Source organism: Podarcis filfolensis (genome assembly GCF_964270895.1).
Source record: "Podarcis filfolensis genome assembly, chromosome: 7".
Lineage (NCBI taxonomy): Eukaryota > Metazoa > Chordata > Lepidosauria > Squamata > Lacertidae > Podarcis > Podarcis filfolensis.
This window is the reverse complement of record NC_139603.1, coordinates 55405260-55428274: the sequence shown is the minus strand read 5'-3', so window position 1 is coordinate 55428274 and position 23015 is coordinate 55405260. Positions and strand designations below refer to the sequence as shown.

Genomic DNA, 23015 nt, shown 5'->3' with positions numbered 1-23015 from the left:
TGGATGGTAAAAGATTAGTTGCCCATGATTTAACAAGCCCTTGCTTGCTTCAGATCCCTCCTCAAAAATCTACCTTTTCCATGAAGCTTTTGGCACAATCCCCATAACCTGTTCACATAATGAAACACTATCTTAGAAATAACATAGACTTACACATCTAAAAAGAACCTACACCAAACTGTGACAAAAGGATGGCAGATGCTCAAGCCCTAGCAAATGAAAGGGAAGAAAAGATGGAGATCCACATGCAGTCCATATGTACCTTCATGCAGTCCAATGTTCAGAGGTTGTTTTAGAGAAGCTGACACCACCCTCTGCTCTGAAAGAGAACTTCTTGCTAGCTACAACCCATTTCTTTGGGGTTTCTGATTACAACGTGCACTGGAGGTTGGAAGGGTGATTGTTGCGATCGCTACCATCTCAGCTGAATGCTGAAGTTGGCAAGTCCATGCGGAAATGGATCCTCCTGAGAACGATGCACATTCAGAAGGAGTTTCCGAATGTCAAGCACAACCTAAGATAATGCGGTGTCTTGGAAGAAGACTCATGTTGATCCTGCACAAGGAGGACTTCGAGGTAGGTGTCAGGGGACGGCCATCGGAACAGGGGAGGGGGCAGGTGAATACAGAGAGCCTCCGAAGCTGCTGAGGAGCAGCGCCTCATCCAGCGGTGGGGAAAGCCACACCTCCAGTGGAGCAGAGGGGGAAGGGGGTAGCCAAGCAAGGGGAGGGCTCGAAGATGCTACTGAGAGCCCAAGCGCCTCACCTAGCCCGGCTGGCCAGGAAACAGACATGCCGTTTCCATTGCCCAGCTTGCGCAGAGGGGTGAAACGTAAGGAGGGGAGGCAGAGATCTGGGGTGTCTAAGTTCTTATGTTGGCGGAGAAACCAGAAGGGGCCACGCCCGGAATCTGCATGTGACTGAGACGGACATGAATTGTGGGGTTCTGTACTGTAAATAGTTTGCACCAATAAAACCTGTAAAAGACACGTCGTAGTCCTGCCTGGTTACTCACGAGCAACCCCCCCCCAACCTGACAGTAGGTTAACTGGCTCTCAACACCATCTTCAAAGTGGGTAAATCCACAGTTTATAAGATCTTCCACAAAACTGCCTGTGTACTGATGATAAACATGTTTCCAGTGTATGCCCTCATCCTTACAGCAAAGACATTCCCACTGTAAACTGGCTGATTACTGCCTACACGTCCCAAGGACAGGCATCATTAATAACATTAACTACAGTCGTACCTTGGTTGTCAAACTTAATCAGTTCCAGGAGTCTGTTTGACTCCCAAAATGGTTCGAAAACCAAGGTCCGGCTTCCGATTGGCTGCAGGAGCTTCCTGCACTCAATTGGAAGCCATGGAAGCCGCTTCAGATGTTCAGCTTCCAAAAAAAGTTCGCAAACCGAAACACGCACTTCCAGGTTTGCAGCGTTCGGGAGCCAAAAAGTCTGAGTACCAAGGCGTTTAACAACCAAGGCACGACTATACTACTATAGCAAGGTGAGGTTACTGTTGGAGAGCCCCTTCAGGCATCAAAAGTTGAGGTAGAAGACACTTAAACCTTGCTGGATGTTGAGGAAGCCGTTGTGGCCAATGCGATTATGGTGTACTGAATCCCACAAGGTAAACCTGCAAGACATGGTGTGTGTGTCTGTGTGCGCGCGCACACACACAGGCGCACAAGCACATATGCACTACACAAAAATAATGATGCTGGAAAAACTGTGAAGCCAGGCAATGCCTCTACATAGCTCCATCCTTATTTCAGACATTGTGATATATTAGTATATTCCTATGTTTAGCTGGTGATATATTGCGATATTGAAAACCAGTTATTGCCTAGCCCTACTATTCAGCTAAGTGTTACTTGAAGCAGACACACGGTTGACCACGCTGGCATCCTCTTGGCCCTGGTGATTATCTTTCTTTATCTACAGTATAGATTCTAGCGGAACTTCTGATATTGTGGTTTTAAACAACTCCTAAGTATTTGGGAAATTTGACCATTTTGACTTTGCCTTTCACCTTCCTTTTTAACACTACACCTCACACTACATCCTGGGCACCACTTAAGATTAAATTCAGGGTCACCAGCCCTCTGACTAGTTCCATGGCTAACTGTTTCAGAGCATAATCCCTTACGAGAATCCAGAAATGTTTACATTTTTGTTGTGATTGGAACACATGTGTAGCCAGTCCATGTGAGGGTAACTAAAGTCACCTATCATTAATGAACAAATACCAATTTCAAATACAATACTGGGCAAGCTTGGCAGCTTCAAAGTTTTTAATTTTGTTTACTAGATACAAGTAAAAATAAGCATGCAAAATTAGATCACTCTATAGTAAAAGTCTATATAGTAAAGGTAAGTGGACGCGGGTGGCGCTGTGGGTAAAACCTCAGTGCCTAGGACTTGCCGATCGTATGGTCGGCGGTTCGAATCCCTGCGGCGGGGTGAGCTCCCGCCGTTTGGTCCCAGCTCCTGCCCACCTAGCAGTTCAAAAGCACCCCTAAGTGCAAGTAGATAAATAGGTACCGCTTTATAGCGGGAAGGTAAACGGTGTTTCTGTGCACTGGTGCTGGCTCGCCAGAGCAGCTTTGTCACGCTGGCCACGTGACCCGGAAGTGTCTTCGGACAGCGCTGGCTCCCGGCCTCTTAAGCGAGATGAGCACGCAACCCCAGAGTCGGTCACGACTGGCCCGTACGGGCAGGGGTACCTTTACCTTTATAGTAAAGGTAAAGGGACCCGACCATTAGGTCCAGTCGTGACCGACTCTGGGGTTGCGGCGCTCATCTCACTTTACTGGCCGAGGGAGCCGGCGTACAGCTTCCGGGTCATGTGGCCAGCAGGACTAAGCCGCTTCTGGCGAACCAGAGCAGCGCACGGAAACGCTGTTTACCTTCCCACCAGAGCGGTATCTATTTTTCTCTATAGTGGTCCTCTAAAAGTCATCTAACTAAAACTCCCACCATCCCTGACCCCGGCCATGCTGGTTGAAACTGGTAGAAGTTAAGAGTCCCATAGCATCCAAAGAGCCAGAGGTTCCCCATCCTGTGCAAACTGGATTTTTTCCAATGAAAATTTGAATAATCTGTGCAAAGGGAAATTTTTCAATTCACATTTTTATGAATGTCTTCATTACAGAAATTAAATTCTATAATTTCAATTTACAACAGTTAACATTATATTTATTTTATCAATGAATCCACACAATCCTATGTGCCTGCTTAGAAATTTTGCAACATGGTGGAATGAAACCTGGCTTTTATTTCTCTTTCACAGCAAAAGAACTCAAAGCAATGGAAATGTGCCTGGCAGTTTTGTATGACGATATGTGATTTATCACCGTTATAGGCCTTTCACTGATGAATGCATTGCTGACCTCAGTTGGAAACGGGATAAAATGATAGCAAGATGTCTGGCATGCTGACCACCACCACCAAAAGACCACAGTGAATTAAAGGGTGTGGTGTGAGCAGTTTTATGTAGTCCCTAGCCCACGCTGATACAGAATTTATCTGCCAAGGCCATCAAATGGGTGGGGGGCATGTTTCAAATCCACCAACCACTACACATTTCACAATGTCTGGTGGCATATTTGAGCAAAGTATACTAGGCAGTCAACTGGTGGATGAAATTGCTATATTTAACTTGTAAAATGAGTGGTTTGTAAACCCAAAGTATAGAATTAATCGACAATTTGGTCTCTTAAGTCTGAAAACTATAATTGAAATAAAATAAATTGGTGGTCCTTCAGTAGAAGCTTACTAAAAATATTTTCATTCCATTTATACAAAACATACACCGTATCTTTCATGTCCACAGGTCATTCATTTCAATTCATACAAAGGTCAATGACCTATCTTGATTTCAAAAGACAAGTTTCTGCAGCTACATAAAAGTTTCCATCTCTAGTAGAAAGTGTTATTCTCATGAGACTTTGCATTTAATACATCTTTGGCCATTTTTGTGAAAATCAGTTCTGAATATAGCTGTCTTTGTTGATTAAAACTGCAATAAACTGAACTTTTCAGCACATCAGTCCTCAGCAATACAGTAAAAAAACAAAAAAAACTATTCTACCAAGAAAAAGTTCAAAGCACCTAGGAGGACATTTTACAGCCTGGGTGGTGACAGCACAAACTGTTCGGAACTTTTTCAATTATTAGTCTCAAAAGCAGGAAAGGTTTGCTACTCTTGAAAATCCCAAAAGATGGCATACATGTCTGTAAGAGAAACTTTTTTATTCCTTATTGTATCACAAACAAAGCAAAAGTCAGACAAGTAATAATGACTACAGTGCAGCTTTTAGAATATGAAGGGGGTAAAACTGGTTTATCATATTGCCCCTTCTTTTGTGTGTTTTCTATATATAAGATTAAACAAAAACTCCACTGACAGCCCAGATTCTGACCACAGCAATTTTATTTTAAGCAAGCACTAATGTCCTTTCATATCCATTCCAGACAGAAGGGTAAAATGACATTTTGCTCAGTTTTGTTTCTACTTCATTATTAACAGTGAGAAAAATATGGTCAGAGTGTTAAACCTTTGCTATTACTGGAAGAAAGAGGGAGCAAACAAATAAACCATTTCTCTAATCCAAGACAAACCTTTTTCCCAAACCTGAGACCTGGTCTTGCCATCTCTCTTACACTAAAATTAACATGCAGTCAACAGGAAATACCAGATCTATTGTTCTCCAATTGTATTGTAAACTTATTTCCAGGGGAACATCTAATTATTCCTTCACCTTGACTTTTCCTTGGTTTCCAGAAAAATATAATTATATTTAATTACAGGACCCCAATTTAAGATACATTTTGAAATATTAAGCAATTAGCCCCAAAGATGGTTCCAAAGATTCTATAGAACCAAAGCATTTCAGTGAATACATTAATTTTATTTATTTAAAATTATATATATATCCCATCCTCCATCATTACTGACACCAGGATAGAGTGCAGCATAAAATAATCTTTAAGGAAAATTTTTAAAAAGAACTGATTCTTAAAAACACTGACAAACAAATCAACTAACAGAGAGAGTGAAGTCATCTGGAGATGATAGCTATCTAATTTAGTTACCACAAGCAAAACAGGATAGCCATATATCCATAAATATAGAAAAGGATCAATATAAAACTGCTTAAAATAAAAATACCTGAAGATAATTACACTTTCAATAGCATGTTACCTACCTGAAGGACAGGCACTTTTTGTGGTGTGTTCTGCGGTGACTGGTGAAGCTGCGCCCAAGGCTGATGGTGAGGATGTGGTGGTGGTGAAGACTGGTGGTGAATGCCTGGGTGAGGTGGCATGGGAGGACAGGTTGGCATCTGCTGCTGAAAAGATGACTGACTGGGATGCTGCTGGCCAGATATTAATCGTTCTTGTATTGCTTGTGGATCAGCAAGGCCAACACCTGGACAGCCATTTGGTCTCATGTGGCCCCCCATTTCCCGTGGGGCTGAAGACATGCCCATGAACGGCCGATTCTGTTGTATATTCCGAGGGCCCATACTCCTCTGTCCAATTCCCATGGCACCAGGCGGCTGGTGAGGTGGCTGAGGATGGGGCATATTTGGATAACTGCCAACTTCCATTGGTATTCCTGCACTACCAGGCCTAACCTGTGGAGGAGGTGTACCTGCTGGATTACTCATTGCTTTCATGGGTGACATGGGAGGTGGAGAAGCATAGGTTCCCTGAGGCTGTGAAGGGTGCATAGTTTGTGTGTTCATTTGGTTAAGTGAGCCACTAGGGTGAAGGGGCTGCTGGTGCATTAGTCCTTGACCACTGTTAGATGGAAACCCTACGGCATTTGGGTACCTAGGTACAGACTGATTCATTGGAGTGTTATTTGTAAGGCCTAAATTCTGATTCATCCCTGTATTGTTTACTAATCCCTGATTAAGGTTACTGTAAGGATAACGAGAATACTGCCCTGAGTTGTTTATAGTAGGTGAAGGTACTGTCTGGCCCCGAGAACTAAAATTAAGTGTTTGTGGCCTAACAGCACCCTGCTGAGGAGGGTTAGGGGAGAATCTGGGACCATGGGCTACTGATTCTCCATGGAGAGCAGTGGGAGGGTGGTGATGAAATTGCTGCACTGAATGTCGTAAAGAAGGGCCCATGCTTGGATTCTGTTGGGGCACATGAGACATGTGGCCAGGTCCTGAGGTGGCAATGAAAGGATTTCCCTGATTAAGACCTTCCTGGCTTTGAGAAAACTGGTTTATCCTCTGCTGTTGTGGCTGACCATGCTGTTGCATTGAAAAGTCACCACGAGCCATATAATTTCCCATTGGCTGCATGTGCTGAGGATGTCCCTGTCCAGGTGGTCCTGATGGTGCTGGTGGTGGCGGCTGAGTGGGTGGTGGTTGCTGCTGCTGGTATGGTGCTCTTATCTGGTCTGGCACTTGAACTGCCCTTGGCCCCCACATAGAACTACCATCTACAAAGGGTTGTGCATGCCTTTCATTCTGCATACCAGGATAGACACCCATTTGGCTACCGGTACTCCCACCGTGAGGAACTGGAGGATTATGATACTGTGAGTGAGGAGATGCTATACCATTCCCTGGGGCATTACTCATCATTCTGTTGGGCTGATCCATCAGATGCATTTTCTGCTGTTCATACTGATTATAATGATCAAAGTGGGTCAACTTTGCTTGATTTTGACTGTTAGGAGGATGGTGAAGGGGTGATTGCAATGAGGCAAATCCTTGATCAATAGGCATTTGTTGCCCCATAGCGTTTACTGCATTTTCGGGGTATCCACATTCACCCAAGCCCTCCAGTCCTTCACTGAAAATATTCCCATCTTCTCCAAACAGGCTCATCATTCCTGGATCTGCCATCTTTGTTCCAGCACGCAGCGTCTCAGAGCCACAACTAGAATACTAGTTCGTGCTTCACCTCACTGAGGTGTTTGTCTTCAAAGCCTTTAATCCTCAACTAATCGCCTTCATGTCATTCCATATTTCCTTAATTCTTTTGGACCACAGAGTGTCAGGCAAATTCGTGTTACGAGTCCTAAAAAAAAGAAGAGAAAGAATTTTTAAAAATCAGGTTGAAAGTAAAAACACAAGTTGTATTTAAACACGCTACAGCTTTCTGCAATTCTAAATGAAGCCTTTACAAATCCTGAGCTTTTAATATTTCATTAAAAAAAACTCATATGAAGCTTGATTATGATAAGAAACTAGAAAGCCAGGAAACAGTAACCTTAAATTAATCCATTCACTACACTTCCTTGTGTTCCATTCCTGGATAGAACAGAACAAAAGAACACAACAGGCAGCTGAGGCAGCTGCCACAGCAGGCAGTCAAATGTATGAATATAGCCAAACAGCCCATCTGCTGAACTAAAACCCTGAAAATGCTCTACTTACCAACAGCATGTCCTTAACCTTATTCCCCCGAGCAGAGTAATCAGATGAGTGAGCAAGCAGCAGCAAGAACTACAATAAGCTAAGTCAGTTATATGCCTAGCTCTTAAGGTTAATTTCTTCTAGTAGTCACAAAATCCTGTTGCTCAGTTAACTAACTACACATTTAAATAAATTATAAGGCACACTCGATACGCAATGAAGTTGCAAACAGGATATTGAGTTCTGTATTAATGCAACATTCGGGCTTAATTCTTAACATTTGTATCCAATGCAGCACTAAGTTAAAGTTCCTAAACAATATTCAAGTTACAAGAAAGGAGATTGCGACTAAACGTGTGGAAAAACTTTCTGACAGTAAGAGCTGTTTGACAGTGGAACAGACTCCCACAAGAGGCGGTGGACTCTCCTTCCTCCTCGGTGGTTTTTAAGCAGAGGTTGGGTAGCCAGCTGTCATGGATGCTTTAGCCGAGATTCCTGCATTGCAGGAGTTTGGAGTAGATGACCCTTGGGTCCCTTCCAACTCAAAGATTCTATGAATACATTGGCTCTGCTGGTGAAAAGGTTTGCACCAGCAGAACACTGATGCACCCCAGAATGCATAAAGAAGTTGTTGGTAACTCTGTGGCACAATGGACTGTGCAATCTGTTGCACGACGAGTTTCCACTAGTGCAAGTGCTGCACTGGATTCCTCTGTTAAAACTCAACCACCCACTAACGCAATAGATCTTGTGCTAGCAGACAGAGAACACTGGATACCAGCTACTGCTTTCAGGTGTTTACTTGTATTACCACAGACATAATCCTTACAACAACCCTGTAAAGCTAAGTCAGTATTATCTGCCATATTGCAGACAAGGTAACCAAGACTGAGAACATATGGCTTGCCCAAAGCTGCCTAGCAAGTTCATGGCAGTAGTGAAATTCGAACTGGAAACTTCCTGATTAGTAACAAATTATTTGATTGTTTATTTATTTATTCTGATGGTGTTTCCTGCTTGGCAGGGGGTTGGACTCGATGGCCCTTGTGGTCTCTTCCAACTCTATGATTCTATGATTATTTAATAAAGAATTGTTAAGGTCATAGAAGACATATACAGCCAATATGCTTATGGGGACAGGGAAGACAGCACCCAGGAATCAGACTAGTTTATTCTGCAAACAATTTTTTAAATGAAGAACGTAATTTCTGAACTCCCTGGCATAAATGGGGGTAATTATGAGTAACCAATGTAGAAATGTTTAAAACAAGTAATCAAGTTTCACTGAACGCCTAGATGTCATCAAGATTTCCAACTTGATTTGTACTACATCTTACAAGTTTTTTTTTAAAAAACCCAACCAAGCAAATAAAAAGCAAATTGCATATTTTTAAAAAAACCTTCTGACTTAGTCTGACATGAAATTAATGGTACAATACTGACTAAGGTGAAAAATTCAGTGCTGTGGACTTTACCTTGAGGAAACTTTTCTGTATCATAAGCTCATTAGTAACAATGAATGGATAACAACTGCAAGTGCAATATTGGGCAAGCTTTGCAGCTTCAAAAATTTAACTTTATTTACTTAATGCAACCTCTTACATCAGAGCTAGTGTATTATGTGGTGATATAAGAACAGTCTCTCTCAGAGGTGGTGCCCCTAAAGGGGATTGTTTTTCTCTCACAAACATGGTTGCTGGAAACAGTGTTATACTTAGGGCTTCAGTTGAAAGCTGATCCATGGCATTTGCTAGTTTTATGATTTTTAACTGATTTGAGTACTGGCTTTATGTGCGCCTCTTGTGTGTTATGATATATTATGTTTATACACTTGCAACCTGACTTGGAGTCCAAAGTTGAATGACAGAATAACTAGAACGAGAGACTAACTTTCCTAACTAAATAAATTCCCGCCCACAACCTGAAGAGGTACAATTTAGTTGCCGGTTTTCTCACCTCAACACCACCTAGGCCTAAGGAAGCCATTAACAACATGGCATAAAACAGATAAACCCACAGATAAGGAAAACCCTCCATTTGAAGAAATACCCACTAAAAAGAACCAACGAACTGGAAATTAAAGCCGAGGGATATAAATATTGCCTGAAACCAGTTTAAAGTTGAAATTGTGAGAGATTTCCGAATTCTGAAGAAGGCAATCACGAATTCCTGCTCGCTCCTGACACTTCAATCAGGTCGCCTGTTGCTCACCCACTCCCTTCCTCCGCAGCCCAGCCGCCAACCTTGGTAGGCTGAGATACGAATGGTGCTTGCCTGCCTTACAGCCAGTGCCTTCACTTATTTCTTTGGCCGCATGAGAGCTGGTGGGCTGCCTCCTCCCTTCCTTCTTGCACTAATCGCTGAGCAGAACAGAGCCTGAGCAGAACATGTTTTGTTAGTGCCCCCACTGCTGAGCGGAATGGTGGCTCCCAGTAGCCACAGCTTGCGCAGCAAGAGGCTATTGACAGGGTGAGCTGTAACTGGCAGCTCTGGGGAAGCTGGCAGTGCTCCGGGGCTCCACGTTTGCATGAGGTGCCATGCCATGCCATGTGGTGCCCCAGCTGATGCACTCCGCCTAGGGTAGCACCGCCCACCTGGCCTCACCAGGAAGTGGCAGAAGCTGTGCACGGTGACGCTGATTATCTGTATGGCCAGCAACTGCTTTCTTCCTCCCCACCTTCTTTCTGACATCATACTATATCAGCGAGGTTTAGCTGGCGATATATTACGATGTTGGAAAGCAAACATTGCCCAGCCCAACTGGAAATAAATGTCATTCCAGATGCTCGTTTGGACACTGATGTGAAAGAGGAAGACTGAGCAGACTGCTTGGCGGTTCTCCTGGGATTTCAGATAAAGGAGGGAAGTGGACCTCTAGCCTCTAGGAAAATGGAGGGAGGGAGGGAGAGGGTGAATGCTCAGTTTTGGGACTGGCAGTTAGCCCCAAACATGAGCTATCAAGCATTACAAAGGACAGCTGGGGAAGGCCTAGAAGTGTGGGTCCTTTTCCCTTTCCCCACCTCCGCACCCCAAAAGCCCTGAACAGCACCAAAGGGCTCCAGCCTGACTAGAACAAGAATTTTCCTAGGGTGGGAATACAAAGCAACATTTTATTACATGTCTCACTTGTATAGTTATAGTGACCTCTCTTACAGAGATACTGCAAGGATTACTGAATAATGTTTATGAAGCACTTTATAAAAATCAAAGTGCTATATAAATGCTGAGTTTTATGGAATTCAGAAGCACAGCTTAGATGGCTTTAAAAAGACAGATTTGTGGATAACAGAAAGTGATAGACCTATAAGCCATGCAAGCAAAGTGGAACCTCTAGAGGAGAGTGATTAAGAACAGGAGATGACTGTTGTCTTCAAAACCCACTTGAGAGCTTTCAGAGGTTGTTGACTTGTATCTGCTGGAAATACTAACCTAAAATTGATATTTCTTACCTACATCTCTTTAAAACACGGGTCAAAAATAGGTAACAAATTATGAAAACCAAACAAATACAATCCAGCACAATCTATAATAAAATATTACAAAACCATCACCAGTTTAAAAGCTAACAGATGACAACAAATGATTTTGGAACGAGGTAAGCATACATAGTTTTCTATAAGACAAGCAAATGCAGGATCTAGTGGTGCTCCTGGGGTGGGATTTCCAGTGCAATCAGCATTATCAAGTTGGGCATTGTTTGTATATTTACGTACAATACTCTTCAAACCTATGAATAACATTCTCTATAGGCTGTGTGGTGATACTCAGCAAAGCCATTCAGCAACTATTCAGGAAGAGGAGGAGGAGGAGAAGAAGAAGAGTTTGGATTGGATATCCCACTTTATCACTACCCTAAGGAGTCTCAAAGCGGCTAACATTCTCCTTTCCCTTCCTCCCCCACAACAAACACTCTGTGAGGTGAGTGGGGCTGAGAGACTTCAAAGAAGTGTGACTAGCCCAAGGTCACCCAGCAGCTGCATGTGGAGGAGTGGAGATGCGAATCCAGTTCACCAGATTACGAGACTACCGCTCTTAATTACTACACCACACTGGCAAGACCCAACCTTATGCTTCATCTCCGGTTCTCAGTCCAGCCAGACAGTTCAATATATAGAATCACAAAGAATCAACATGCAGTGTTTGAATCCAATAGTGAATATTTTTTCCTTTATCTTTGTCCTCTTTAAGTTTCTACATCATGGCTTGTAGATTTTCTTTAAAGTCTTGCAAATCAGAGCCAAGTATTGCCTCCTGACTTTCATCTCTCTCTGAAAGCTAACCTCTGGAACTGCATACTGAACAGAGTCTAAACAAATGCGGACCTCAACTGATAAGTATGAGAACATGGATCAGTACAAGAAACTAAAGAATTTATTTACTACACCCCCTAGCATAGCATTCTCTAGACAGCTTACAAAATACATGTTTTTAAAAATATTAAAAGTGGTAGAAGACTGCATAAATACAAGAACCCATATCTTGCCGAACCCCCAAAATTAAAATCAAATTTAAAATATGGAGTCCAAGATTACCTAAACTGGGGTAAGCAATGTGGTGCTCTCCAGATGCAATTCCTACCATCCCTGACCATTGTCCACACTGGTTGGGTCTAATTAGGGTTGTAGTTGAACAACATCTGCAGGGCACCATGTTGGCTACCCTGACCTAAACTATTTAACAGGCCTGGGTGAACAGAAAGATCACAAAGCTGGTATGAGGCAAGCCTCTCTGGGAAGGTTCTCCCTGGTAGTTAGTTACCTGTCTCATTTTATTCAGCAGCAGCACCCACAGCAGGCCTCCAAAGAGGTTTGGGTAATCTTTGGGAGAGTAATCCCAAAGATTCCCTGGGTCCCAAGCTGTTTAGGGCTTTAACTTGCACTTTAAATTGGGCTCAGAAACAGAATCAGGTCATAGTACATACACAAATAAGAAAAACGATCAGTAACAGGAGAAGTGGAAGTTTGAAAATGTGAAGAGACAATAATTTATGTATGTGATAATCTAATTATTTAATAAATTTAAGAAGTAACTTCAGTAAAATTTCAGTAAAATTCTTCTGGGAATTGTTACTGGCCCCAGCTACCCAGCAGTGTGCATTTTCACATGTATATATTTGCACATTTGCATTTTCACATGTATATATGCCACTGCCCCCCAATACCTTTAAGGCAAGAAAAAAGCATAATGGGGGCTGTCTATACAGGTCTATGTACAATGCTGAAGCATGTGTGGTAATAAGTGTTTGTAACATCTGGAGGAAACTTGTCAACACCTTTGCTTTCAGTGTCTCTTGCATCTGGAGCCAGAAACCACAAGACATAGCAGAAGTAGTAGCTTGGGTGAAGATGTCCCACTCTGTTACAGACTAGTATCTTGCTGATCCACCAGATCCCTTTTCCCCCAACCTACCCCTGACACTGTGGCTGCAATTCTCTACTTAGCTTCCTGGGAGAAAGCCCTACTGGACCCAGTGGGACACTTGAGTAGACATTCACACATCTTTCTACCACCAACTGTCCTGTGGGAAAGAAGCTGATTATGTGCTATTACAGTATTGTTTATTGTGGATTTTTTCAATGCAATTTAATGTTACATGTAAAGGGGATTGGAAGGATTTGTACCCTGAAAGGACGGATATAGAAAAATTGTAATAAACAGTCATGGGAAGCAGAGTATCAGCTGGAGCATCTGAGAGCCAACCTACACATGATGTTAATCATGTTGCTTGCACTTCTAAATAGAATCTTTACTGCAGAAACACCAAGAGCCAAGAGTGGAGGGGAGATGATCTAGATAGGGTTCACAACAAGGTACGAAGGACTAAAGCCATCCAATTCTCATACCCGGGTTCAAATCCAGACAGGGGTCTCTGAGCTGGCCACTTCTGCAAGAAAAACCCTGCACTTGAGGGAAACCACCATGATCAATGTCATATGTAGTTTGACCTTGAGGACTGGGAGAAACATCTGTAAATCTCTGCCCATCCCTAATAACTCACTTGTTTTACTGTACTCAGATATCTTGTAAGCCACTGCAATAATTTCAATTAGTATGTGAAGTGTAAATGTTCCAAACAAAATATTTAAGTGGCCACCTGAAGTAAACACTACACACAGAGGAAAAATAGTGAGTACGAAATTGCATGGATTATCTATACCAAATTCAAACATCACAAAGGAGGCGTAAAGTTTAGATAAGAAAATGTAAGTTTTGCACTTCGAAGTATCTGAGAGCTCATCCTTACCATTTAAGCATGATTGAAGTGTGTATTCTATTTACAACTATTTTTTTCCTTAAAAGATGGCTGCAAAAAAGTAATACTGTACTGTGTAAGTATGTATGTTCAGGCTGCCTGAAATAAAAGTGAAAAAGATTTCTATCATTGTCTTCCCATTTAAAGACAACTGCATATTTTTAAAGACAAAAGTAACCCCCAGTCTTGTGTTACTCCGGTTTTAAACAGTGAACACAAAATTGAACGAGATAATGGGTTTACACAGATGCTTAAACATCTGGGAGCACTGACTGGTCCAAGACTCTCGGATACATAATAGTTAAAGGCCTATCTTCTACACTATTTGCTGAAGGGGGGGGGAGAGATAAAACACAAGTGTTTTAATTTAGCTAAAGTTGATTTAAGTAGATCCAAAATTGTGGCCCTTATACAAGAGAACCAGACACATTCTTAAACAGCATGCAGCTTGAGCTCCATGGAATTGTCTGCAATAGCCTGTTTGTTTGTTTGTTTTTTAACCTAAGTGCACTGAAGAGATACATACTATTTTTAAAATATTGTTGTTACTTGTACAATGTGTAGACTGTTAACAGCAACGCATCTTAAGCAGCAAACTTCTAACCCTTTTTAACTTTCAAAAAAAATGTGCTACAAATCAACTTATCCTTTAGCTAACTAAAACAGAGGCTTATCCATTTATTTTTCTGGAAAAAAAAACAGAAAAGAGGTTGTTGTTTTTTAAAAAGCCACTAGTCCATCTTGTCTATATAACAGCTGGTGAAATTTCCGTACTGACATTTTCAAAATTCATCATTTCCTTATAACTATGAAAATCAGTTAAAATGATATATGTCTGTAAAAACTTGCACTTAACATACCTAGCATGTTAGCAAATAGCTTCTCTCAAATACCTGAATACATAAAAATGCAGAAACTATTTATTTTGTAACTTTATTTGAGTTTCAGAGTTAAATCTCACCAATTATTGATTTCTTGAACCTGGCTCAGTGGTTAACAGGCAGCCGGTGCAGATCTTTGAATACTAGTGTAATAAGCACCCTAGCAACTACATCAGGGGTTGGCAAACTACGGTCTGCGGGCCGGATACGGCCTGAGGGGGTCGTTAAACTGACCCCTGGCCCTTGCCGCCCACTTGATCAGTCGCAGAGCACCAGTTTAGCTCCTGCAGTCAACAGGAAGCCGTGGTTGCGTCCCGGAAGTCAGTCCCTGTGCAGAGCAACCAGCACGGTGCGCCGGTTTAGCTCCGCGCGGGACTGACCGAGCAGGCAGCAATGGCTTCCTATTGGCTGCAGGAAGCTCCTGCAGCCTATAGGAAGCCGCAGACACCCCACCACCACCACCACCATGGCTCCAAAAGCCGGTGGGGAAAGTGTGGTGGGCAGGGGCGCATGCGCACGGGGGTGCACACTCCCGTGAGCGTGCTTGCTCGTGGGCGATCCGGCATTTTGCACAAGCCAGGCAAAAAGGTAGCTCCACATACAGCACATTACAGTAGCCTAGCCCACTTGCAGTATAAGTGGTATACAAGTATCACAAAACTTTTTCCAATTGCGGGGGGGGGGGAATAAAACAACTTTTAATTTAGTTTGAATGTTCTATTCCAACAAATGCAAAGTATTTACAGTATTAGAAATCCTTTTCAATGCTTGTAAACAATGACAACTCAATAGCACACTTTCCTTAAATAGCTTAAATTTTAATGGCAAGAAATGAAGGCACTGAAAACTGTAACCTTAATCTTGGTGTGCCAAAAGAGGTGAGCAAGTGAAATAACAATTTTATTTATTTTAGAAATTGCCACCCACTCTTCAGTGTGAAATTCTTCTCTCTCACCCACCTCCCACCTCCCTAACTTAAGAACTGTCGCTGGGAAAAGGTTGAGCACAACTTTGGAACTGCACAGTTTAACTTGTAACGTATGTATAATGTTATTAATTTATGAAAAAGCATGCATGGAAATGGATTATTTCCCCCACACAGAAGAGAACATGGTGGAAAATATTCTTGCCCTCAGCACTGATCCCTATTCCACAAGGCGCCTACAGTTTTCAAGATCTAAAACAAGGTACCTAACTTTTTGATAATATCCCTTTGTGAGCAAGCATTGCATCAGCCTTGTAAATAAGATTGTAAGGGATATCCATTCCTCTTTCCACCTTAGCTTCCCCTGCCTCTTTCACATGCCCTCCATACGTGTTTCACAACTGTAGACAGTTGCTGCAGAATTCACATCAGCCTGGTCTTGATATCTTTGTGATCTGCTTTGCGTGATGGCCTCAACAGTATGAGGCCTGTGACCCAAGGTAACAATTCAGCTTTTGGCAGAGTGAAGTGAGGAAAGACAAGGTAGAGTAGGTTGAGCCAAGGTCTCCAGGAAGTGTTTGAAAATAGCCAGGTGCCAAATGCATTTGGTGCCTGGCTATCAGCCACTTGCGACCAAGTGAAGATGCCTGTATAGCACCTGATATCTTAACCATCTGAAGGTGTATGCCTGGGGATCGTTGGATCTTGACTCTTTTCACACACTAATGCCACATCCTGTAGAATTCTATCAGATATATTTTATCTGCACAATCGGAATGAATTTCAGGAACTAAAATGCGTTTTCTGTGCAACCTGAGCAGGAGCGGTGAACAATGTTATAGTTACCGTAACTGTTGTAGCTTGTCTTCACATACCCCATGGCACTGCCCTGTTCACAGTTGTGAAAAATATTCTCACACTATGCATGATCTGTGTCACCATTAAGAAAAAGAGGTAGGAATAGGCCAATATATATGTGGACTGTCCCTGGGTCAAATGACTTTTCTTCTTTAAGTTCTCAAAGTTCTTAACCTAGCTTAAGGTTGTCATCTGAAGTAGCCAGGTGTTTAACTGATAATCTATCATCATTTGAAAACTAAAACTTTAGAGCTGTCTTGCCAAAAAATGGCAATTAGTCATTCTGTTTTGGCAACTGTAACTTGGCTTTAAGGCTCCATTTGGTGCCTTGCTTATATATCTAAGTTTCTAACGCTGCCCCCAAGCAGCATGATGGAAGCTGTAGCTCAAAGCAGCTGGAGGTCACTAGGTTGGGGAAGACTGCACTAGGGTTACTGAGCTGAAGTCACAAGACAAAACAATCTTCTCAGGCTGGAGAAGCATTGGCACAGCAGGATCCTCTGGTGCAAATGCTTCTGGGCCTCTAAATCACTGGCTTCATCCCCAAAAGATGGGGAGTCTGACCCTAAAGTATGATATTCTGCCACACAGTTGTTGGCTGGGGTTGCTGTAGTTACTATTATGTTATTTTGGTGTTAAGAGGAGCGGTAGTACCTCTGGTGGGGGCACATCATGCTCCTTCTGAGGTAGTATGTCCACCTTTGGTCCCCCACCCAGCCCTCAGCTCTCACCTGTGGCTGTCAGTATGCAACAGCAGCCACACCCCAGGAAAGAGCTTTGACTGGCCAGCTAAACCAAGTGAGGGTAATCGATGGGTCTTAAACCCTTGGTGAGTTAGGGACTTCCCTTGCATGAGAAGACAGGCTCCAGCAGATTGAGTGGACAAGGCCAATAGTTGTTCCAACTGTCAAAAAAGGCAGTTTGTGCACATGCTATAGAAGGAAGTTAGGGACAGATGGGGCTCATCAACCTGGAAGGTAACCCATCTAGGAGGAGAAAACATCCACTACATTGCAGGATACCTTCGGGAGAATAAAAGGCTAAGGAGCAAACCCTATACAAATTTGGAGTGGGGTCCCTATGATGTTTGCATGGTGCCTTCTGGCAACTTCTGCAGCCAAGCTGGTGCCAAATGTATTGCTCCGTTTTCCTTTGGAAAAGCTGAGAGGGGTTTTGTTGTTGTCTGAGCAGCCCAGGAACTCCATGCACACTGTACAGGCTTGCACTAGAAGTAGGTCACTTCGGTGCTGCTAAAGCAGTGGTGTGACTTCACCCCCAGAGGTACACTATTGTCTCTCAAGACAGGTGTCAACAATACCTCTCACAAGAGCACTGGGTACAAAACAAAATAAATGTACAAAATCATGTAACAATCAGCATTAATTTAAACAAATGATGTTACTCCCATTATGCTCCAAAGGCCTGCCAGAACAAATAGGTCTTAAGCAGCTGCCTGAATAAAGATAATGGGAGTGACAGTCAAATCCCAACAGGGAGGGAATTCCCTGGCTGGGTTATCACCACTGAGTAGGCCTTGCCTCTTGAAGTAACACACACACACACACACACACACACACACACAAACACACCCTTCCAGGTCACATAAGGTTAGGCATTAGTCACACATTACTCCCACTGTTTTCTTTTTGCACTGGTCCCCACTTTGTTTCTGGGCTCAATTTAAGGTACCATGAGGCACTGTTTTGCTGGAGCTAAGGAGGTCTACGTCTGGTCAGGTGACCTGGGTGGGAGTCAGTCTGGAAACCACATTTACACCACCTTGGGTTCCACGATGGCATAAAGGTAGAATAATAATGTAAGAAAATAAGTATATACATGTGCCCTAGATTTCCCAAGTATCTTCCCCTTTCTGCTTCCCCTTTAGAATGGCATTCTGGCAGCTTGTAGGCAATATATTCTATTTCTCTCAATGGGATAGAGCATTGCCAAATGCACAGATTGCTTGAGAACACAATAGGATGCTTGATGGGCTACTAAGCCAAGTAAACCCCAGCGTGAAAACCCCAGAATGTGTCCCTTTGCAGGACGACAGAAAGCCTGATATGCAGGAGAATGGGAACTTGTTAAGTCACCTGAAGGCAACTCTTACTAGACAAAGCTTGCCAGACAAGTGGCTATTTATGAGACTGTATTACACATACACCATATTCTTGTAAGGCAGGCATAGGCAAACTCCAGCCCTCCAGATGTTTGGGACTACAATTCCCATCATCCCTAGCTAACAGGATCTGTGGTCAGGGATGATGGGAATTGTAGTCCCAAACATCTGGTGACTGGAGTTTGCCTATGCCTGTTGTAAGGGGTTGCCAATGTCGCACCTACAGCTGCTCATGTGCCCAAAGAAGCCGCCCCTGGTATTCATGGCAGGCCCTCCACTCACTGAAAGAAGCATTCCACTGCAGCCAATGGAAGATTGTGTGTACAAATGTACCCACAGGCCCCAAAAACCTGGTACCCCAATGCCAATTAACCTTAACCCACAGCTCTAAACAGGAAATACTATTAATCATTATCTTTTGACTGCAGGAAAAAACTAGGGATCGTATTAAATGTAGTGCTAAGTAAGCAATTCTGTCAACACAAGTATTTCTGCTTGCACTATGGAACTTTGCTCTCTCTTCTCCCTCTGTACACACTTAATTTTTTTTTCTAGAGTTTTCCCCAACCCTTCAGAGCAGATCTGAGGGACGGCATGGAACAGAGACAAAGAAGACTCGTGTTGTGCAAGTGGTAATACTTTTGCTGCTGGGATGTGGTAGCTGAATACCACCCAAAGTTTAACAATCCCCCAAAATCAAAACAGTTAAATTAAATTTAAAAAATAATTTAAAATAATGCCGAATTAGAAATATCAACATTTTAAGTAAGTTAGAAGCCCTTACACTTCAGTGCACTGAGAAATGTAGAAAAGTGTGGTGAGCTTTTAAAACTAGGCTATAGAGCCAGAAAGCTCATCAGTAAAGAACAATGCTAAATTGATTATAATATTAAAATGCTTTGGTAACACAAACTACCAGGAGGTCAAGGGAGACATTAAAACTGTGTCAGGGATTGTTTTCAAAACCTTCACAGAAATGTTAAACATTCAGAATACATATGTTTAAACTCCAAAGTATTTTACATTTGCAGCATTTCTCAAGAAGAAAGTGAGCAGTGAAATAAACCTCATTTCTATCTATTTCAAGCTACTGATCCAATGAATATGCAACAGTTATGTCAAAATGACCAGTACAAAATTGAGTGTGGGGACAGGAAAAGCTATATTGCTGCCAACCAACATCAAAATCTCACAGCAATTACAATGTCGTATAAAGTTGACACTAAGCTAGGGGACAATTCAAGAGGCAAGGCTAATAGCTACATCCCAAGGTCCTGAAAAAGCATCAAGCACAACTTATTACTTTCATTATTGGACAAAGTTTTTGTACATTTCCTGCATTTGTCACTCATTAACTAAATCATCTGGCAATTTCCTACCTCTCCTGCATTTAAAAAGGATCTGAAAGCCTATGTTTTTCACATTGTAGAAGACTACTGAGATTTCTCTCTGTCCTTGCCATGCTATAGAGGGCCCTGCTCAAACAAGCTCCTCTTGTGCACACGACGAACATTCATTTTTCAAGCTTGGCAGGGCTGCAGCTGAAAATAATTTATCTGTTCTCTCTACAAGAGCACCACATATGTGATTGGGAGGGAAACATATCCATCAGGAATAAACTTGAGCACAAAGACAAGCTGAGTGTCACAGGATACAAAGGGGCAGAGGTCACAACAGTAAGCTGGAGGCTTTGCACTGGGCTGTGGTTGTTAATGCATGGCTGCTTCATTCGTTTTCTGACATGCAAAACAGAAGCATTAAGCATAATTTCGCATTTCATATTACTCATTATGAAAGAAACACTACGTATGATGAAACCCTAAACATCAAAACATTAACAGCTCAGCTAAGTTGCCCAGGAACACTGTTTTCCAATATGGATTATACAACAAATATTCTTTTGTACATACCAAGTACTAAATAATATTTCTGTATGAAATATGGCTATAGAAAGTATCAATTATCTTTTGACATTCATGCTAAACACATCTGAAATATCTGCTGCCAACTAAATTGCTGCTAAGAAACAAGAACTTATACTTTACCTCTGCCTTTAAAAAGTAAAGAAAACTGTGACGTAAGCCGAAGCCTTGGGAAATTACCATGTGAAAGCACAGTCTTATGGATTGGATCCAAATGCTTAGAGTAGACCCAATGAAATAGATCATTTTAATCATTCCCTGGTCTCATTTTGGAGCAGCTACATTTCTGATTTTAAACAAAATGCTTATGCTCAGGCTTTTAAAAAAACTTTTCCAAACGATGCAACTGCAGCAACTTGAAAAGCCACAGGTGGTCAAGAAACATTTCCCGTGTCTCTCTCCTGAAAGATGTAATCATACAGGGCAACCAAAGCAGTTTCCATACAGAAGAATCACTATGCTAAATACAGCACCAAGTTATTAGAGAAGTTTGGGGGGAGGGGGGTGATTGTCTTTACATAGAAAAAAGTGGAGCCGTCTATGATGAAGCACATACATTGAAACCCAGTTTAAGTAGTAGTGCAGCCTCAACACTGCTGCCTGATGAAACAAATGGATCTGGACAATGTACAAGCTTGTTTGTGTCACTGACTACAATTCTAGCTAAGTTCACAACTTTCACCCATACATTAATATTACAACACTTGATACAGTCTGTAATATGAGACTTGAAATGCAAAAGCAGTTAGTTGCTGGTTCTGCCTAGATTCTGGCTGCAGGCTCAACACCAGCATCTTTTTGGCACCAGGTAAATACATTTCTTTTCTCCCAGACACCTGAGTGTTAATTCCCCCCCCCCCCCCCGCAACAGCTGGTGGTGTATAAATTTCCTTTGGAGGCTAACCATTGTAGTCAGATCTAGGCTAGGGGATGGTGGAATTGTTCCTATGGTTTGGTTACCACATATGGTGCTTCACTTTTACTTTTCTTGTTTTTCATATGTTGCATTGTGTATTTTAAGTCACTTTGTGATGCCTGTGCAAAGTGACTAGTAAGTTTAATAAACAATAATACGGTACCTGGAACACCTTACTTACTCTTATTAATGACCAGTTCAGATACTAAAGTTTGATAGGTCCAAAACCTTTCAAAAAGGAACCAGCTGAGCTATGCTGTAGACCAAACAGCTGCTAGTGAACAGGCAGCTGTGGTATGAACGATAACTATGTTGTCTATAGCTTATAAGGCTGGGAAATGTGGACAAAACCATAGAACTGAATCACAATCAAATATCACCATGCAGCTACCACTCAACTCAAACAAACAAGAACCTAAATTGAAAGATCTCTCTAAATCAGCAAGCTTATTACAGGTGAACACTCCCATTGGCAGTCCAATGGAAATTTTGGAATCTAGTACTAGAAAATCTTTACATTTGTCGCCACACCATAGTACTACAATAAGCTTCTCTTCACAAGACTTGTGTGAAAGTCTTCGTTTTGACTGTCCTGAACTAACTGCCAATAAACTTCATAGTGAGGTTCCAAGCTGAGAGGGAAAGAAGAGTTTTTCTCCCTTATCTAATCACATCCTTCCTTAATTATCAATTTCCAAAAAATCAAAGATGCAAGTTCTTTAGCCTTTCCTCACATGAAAGGTATCCCAAAATCCAGGAACAAACAAATGCAGGGAGAAGTTTGCTTTATAGAGCATTAACAAGAAATATAAGATTCAGTTCCCTGTTCATGGCATCTATAGCAGTTATACTCTTAACACTCAGCATTCATCCAGAAAGGTAGCATTTATTTTGTATCATTAATATGCACCACCTTCCTCAACATGATAAGAGTCAGATTATTATGATTCTATATAATCAATTCCTGGGTAAATAATGCCCATTCACTCCATAATTGCCCTAACTGCTTACTCAAAAGATTGATACACATTATCATGGCTGGAAACCAGTGCTGAAGCCAGCCGATCACTGAAAAGAATGCACAGCAATGTATAAAATTTACAACAGACTCAAATGCAAAAAGCAAGCAACAACAATCTGGAAAATGAAAATAGAAAAGCCCAAGCCAAGACTTGAAAGTAGTTACTATGCAGGGAAAGGTAACAGAGAAAAGATCTGAGATCAAGTGCTGTGAAATCACTTACCACATTTGCTAGCCAGTGCTTGAATCAATCCTTCAAAAAGCAGCCCAAATGTCCAAGTTATAACCATACACAAAAATCCACAGGAATAATGAAATTTGCACCAAGACTTAAAAGAATAAAGCAAACCTAAAGCAAAAGTGTGTTCAACCAAGTGTGGCAAGGGGGTGTGAATGTTGTTATGATATAAATTTATGACAAACTTTCTCCCTGTGTGTATAACTCCCAACTCTGCAAAGAAAATCTTCAGAATTCTACAAAACCAGAAATGGAATATAACTCCAAGGGGTCATAGTACATTTGGTTAACAGGGTATTAAGATGTGATATTTTGTATTAGGAATCTCTCACCAAAATAGGTCAGTCTTGTATTTAAGCACTTGCCTGGTAATCACAGGCAACAACAAACTGCATGGTGTGTGAGCTGCTGGCATCCCTTTTCTGTGCCCAACAAACAAACCAAGCAGGCTGGCTGCCACCGAATGGAACCCCTCTTCTTCATGCCCTTTATCAAA

At 42.0% G+C, this 23015-nt stretch overlaps 1 protein-coding gene across 3 annotated transcripts in view; it reads right to left on the bottom strand.

The window, feature by feature from the left end:
• CHD7 (chromodomain helicase DNA binding protein 7) overlaps positions 1-23015 on the bottom strand; it is a 141804-nt gene that overhangs the window by 101248 nt on the left and 17541 nt on the right. For all 3 annotated transcript variants that reach the window (XM_083622814.1, XM_083622816.1, XM_083622815.1), the window contains exon 3: positions 5209-7048. In XM_083622814.1, the coding sequence (XP_083478940.1) occupies positions 5209-6873 (1665 nt within the window). In that variant the 5' untranslated portion in view covers positions 6874-7048. The remainder of the gene's footprint in view (positions 1-5208; positions 7049-23015) is intronic.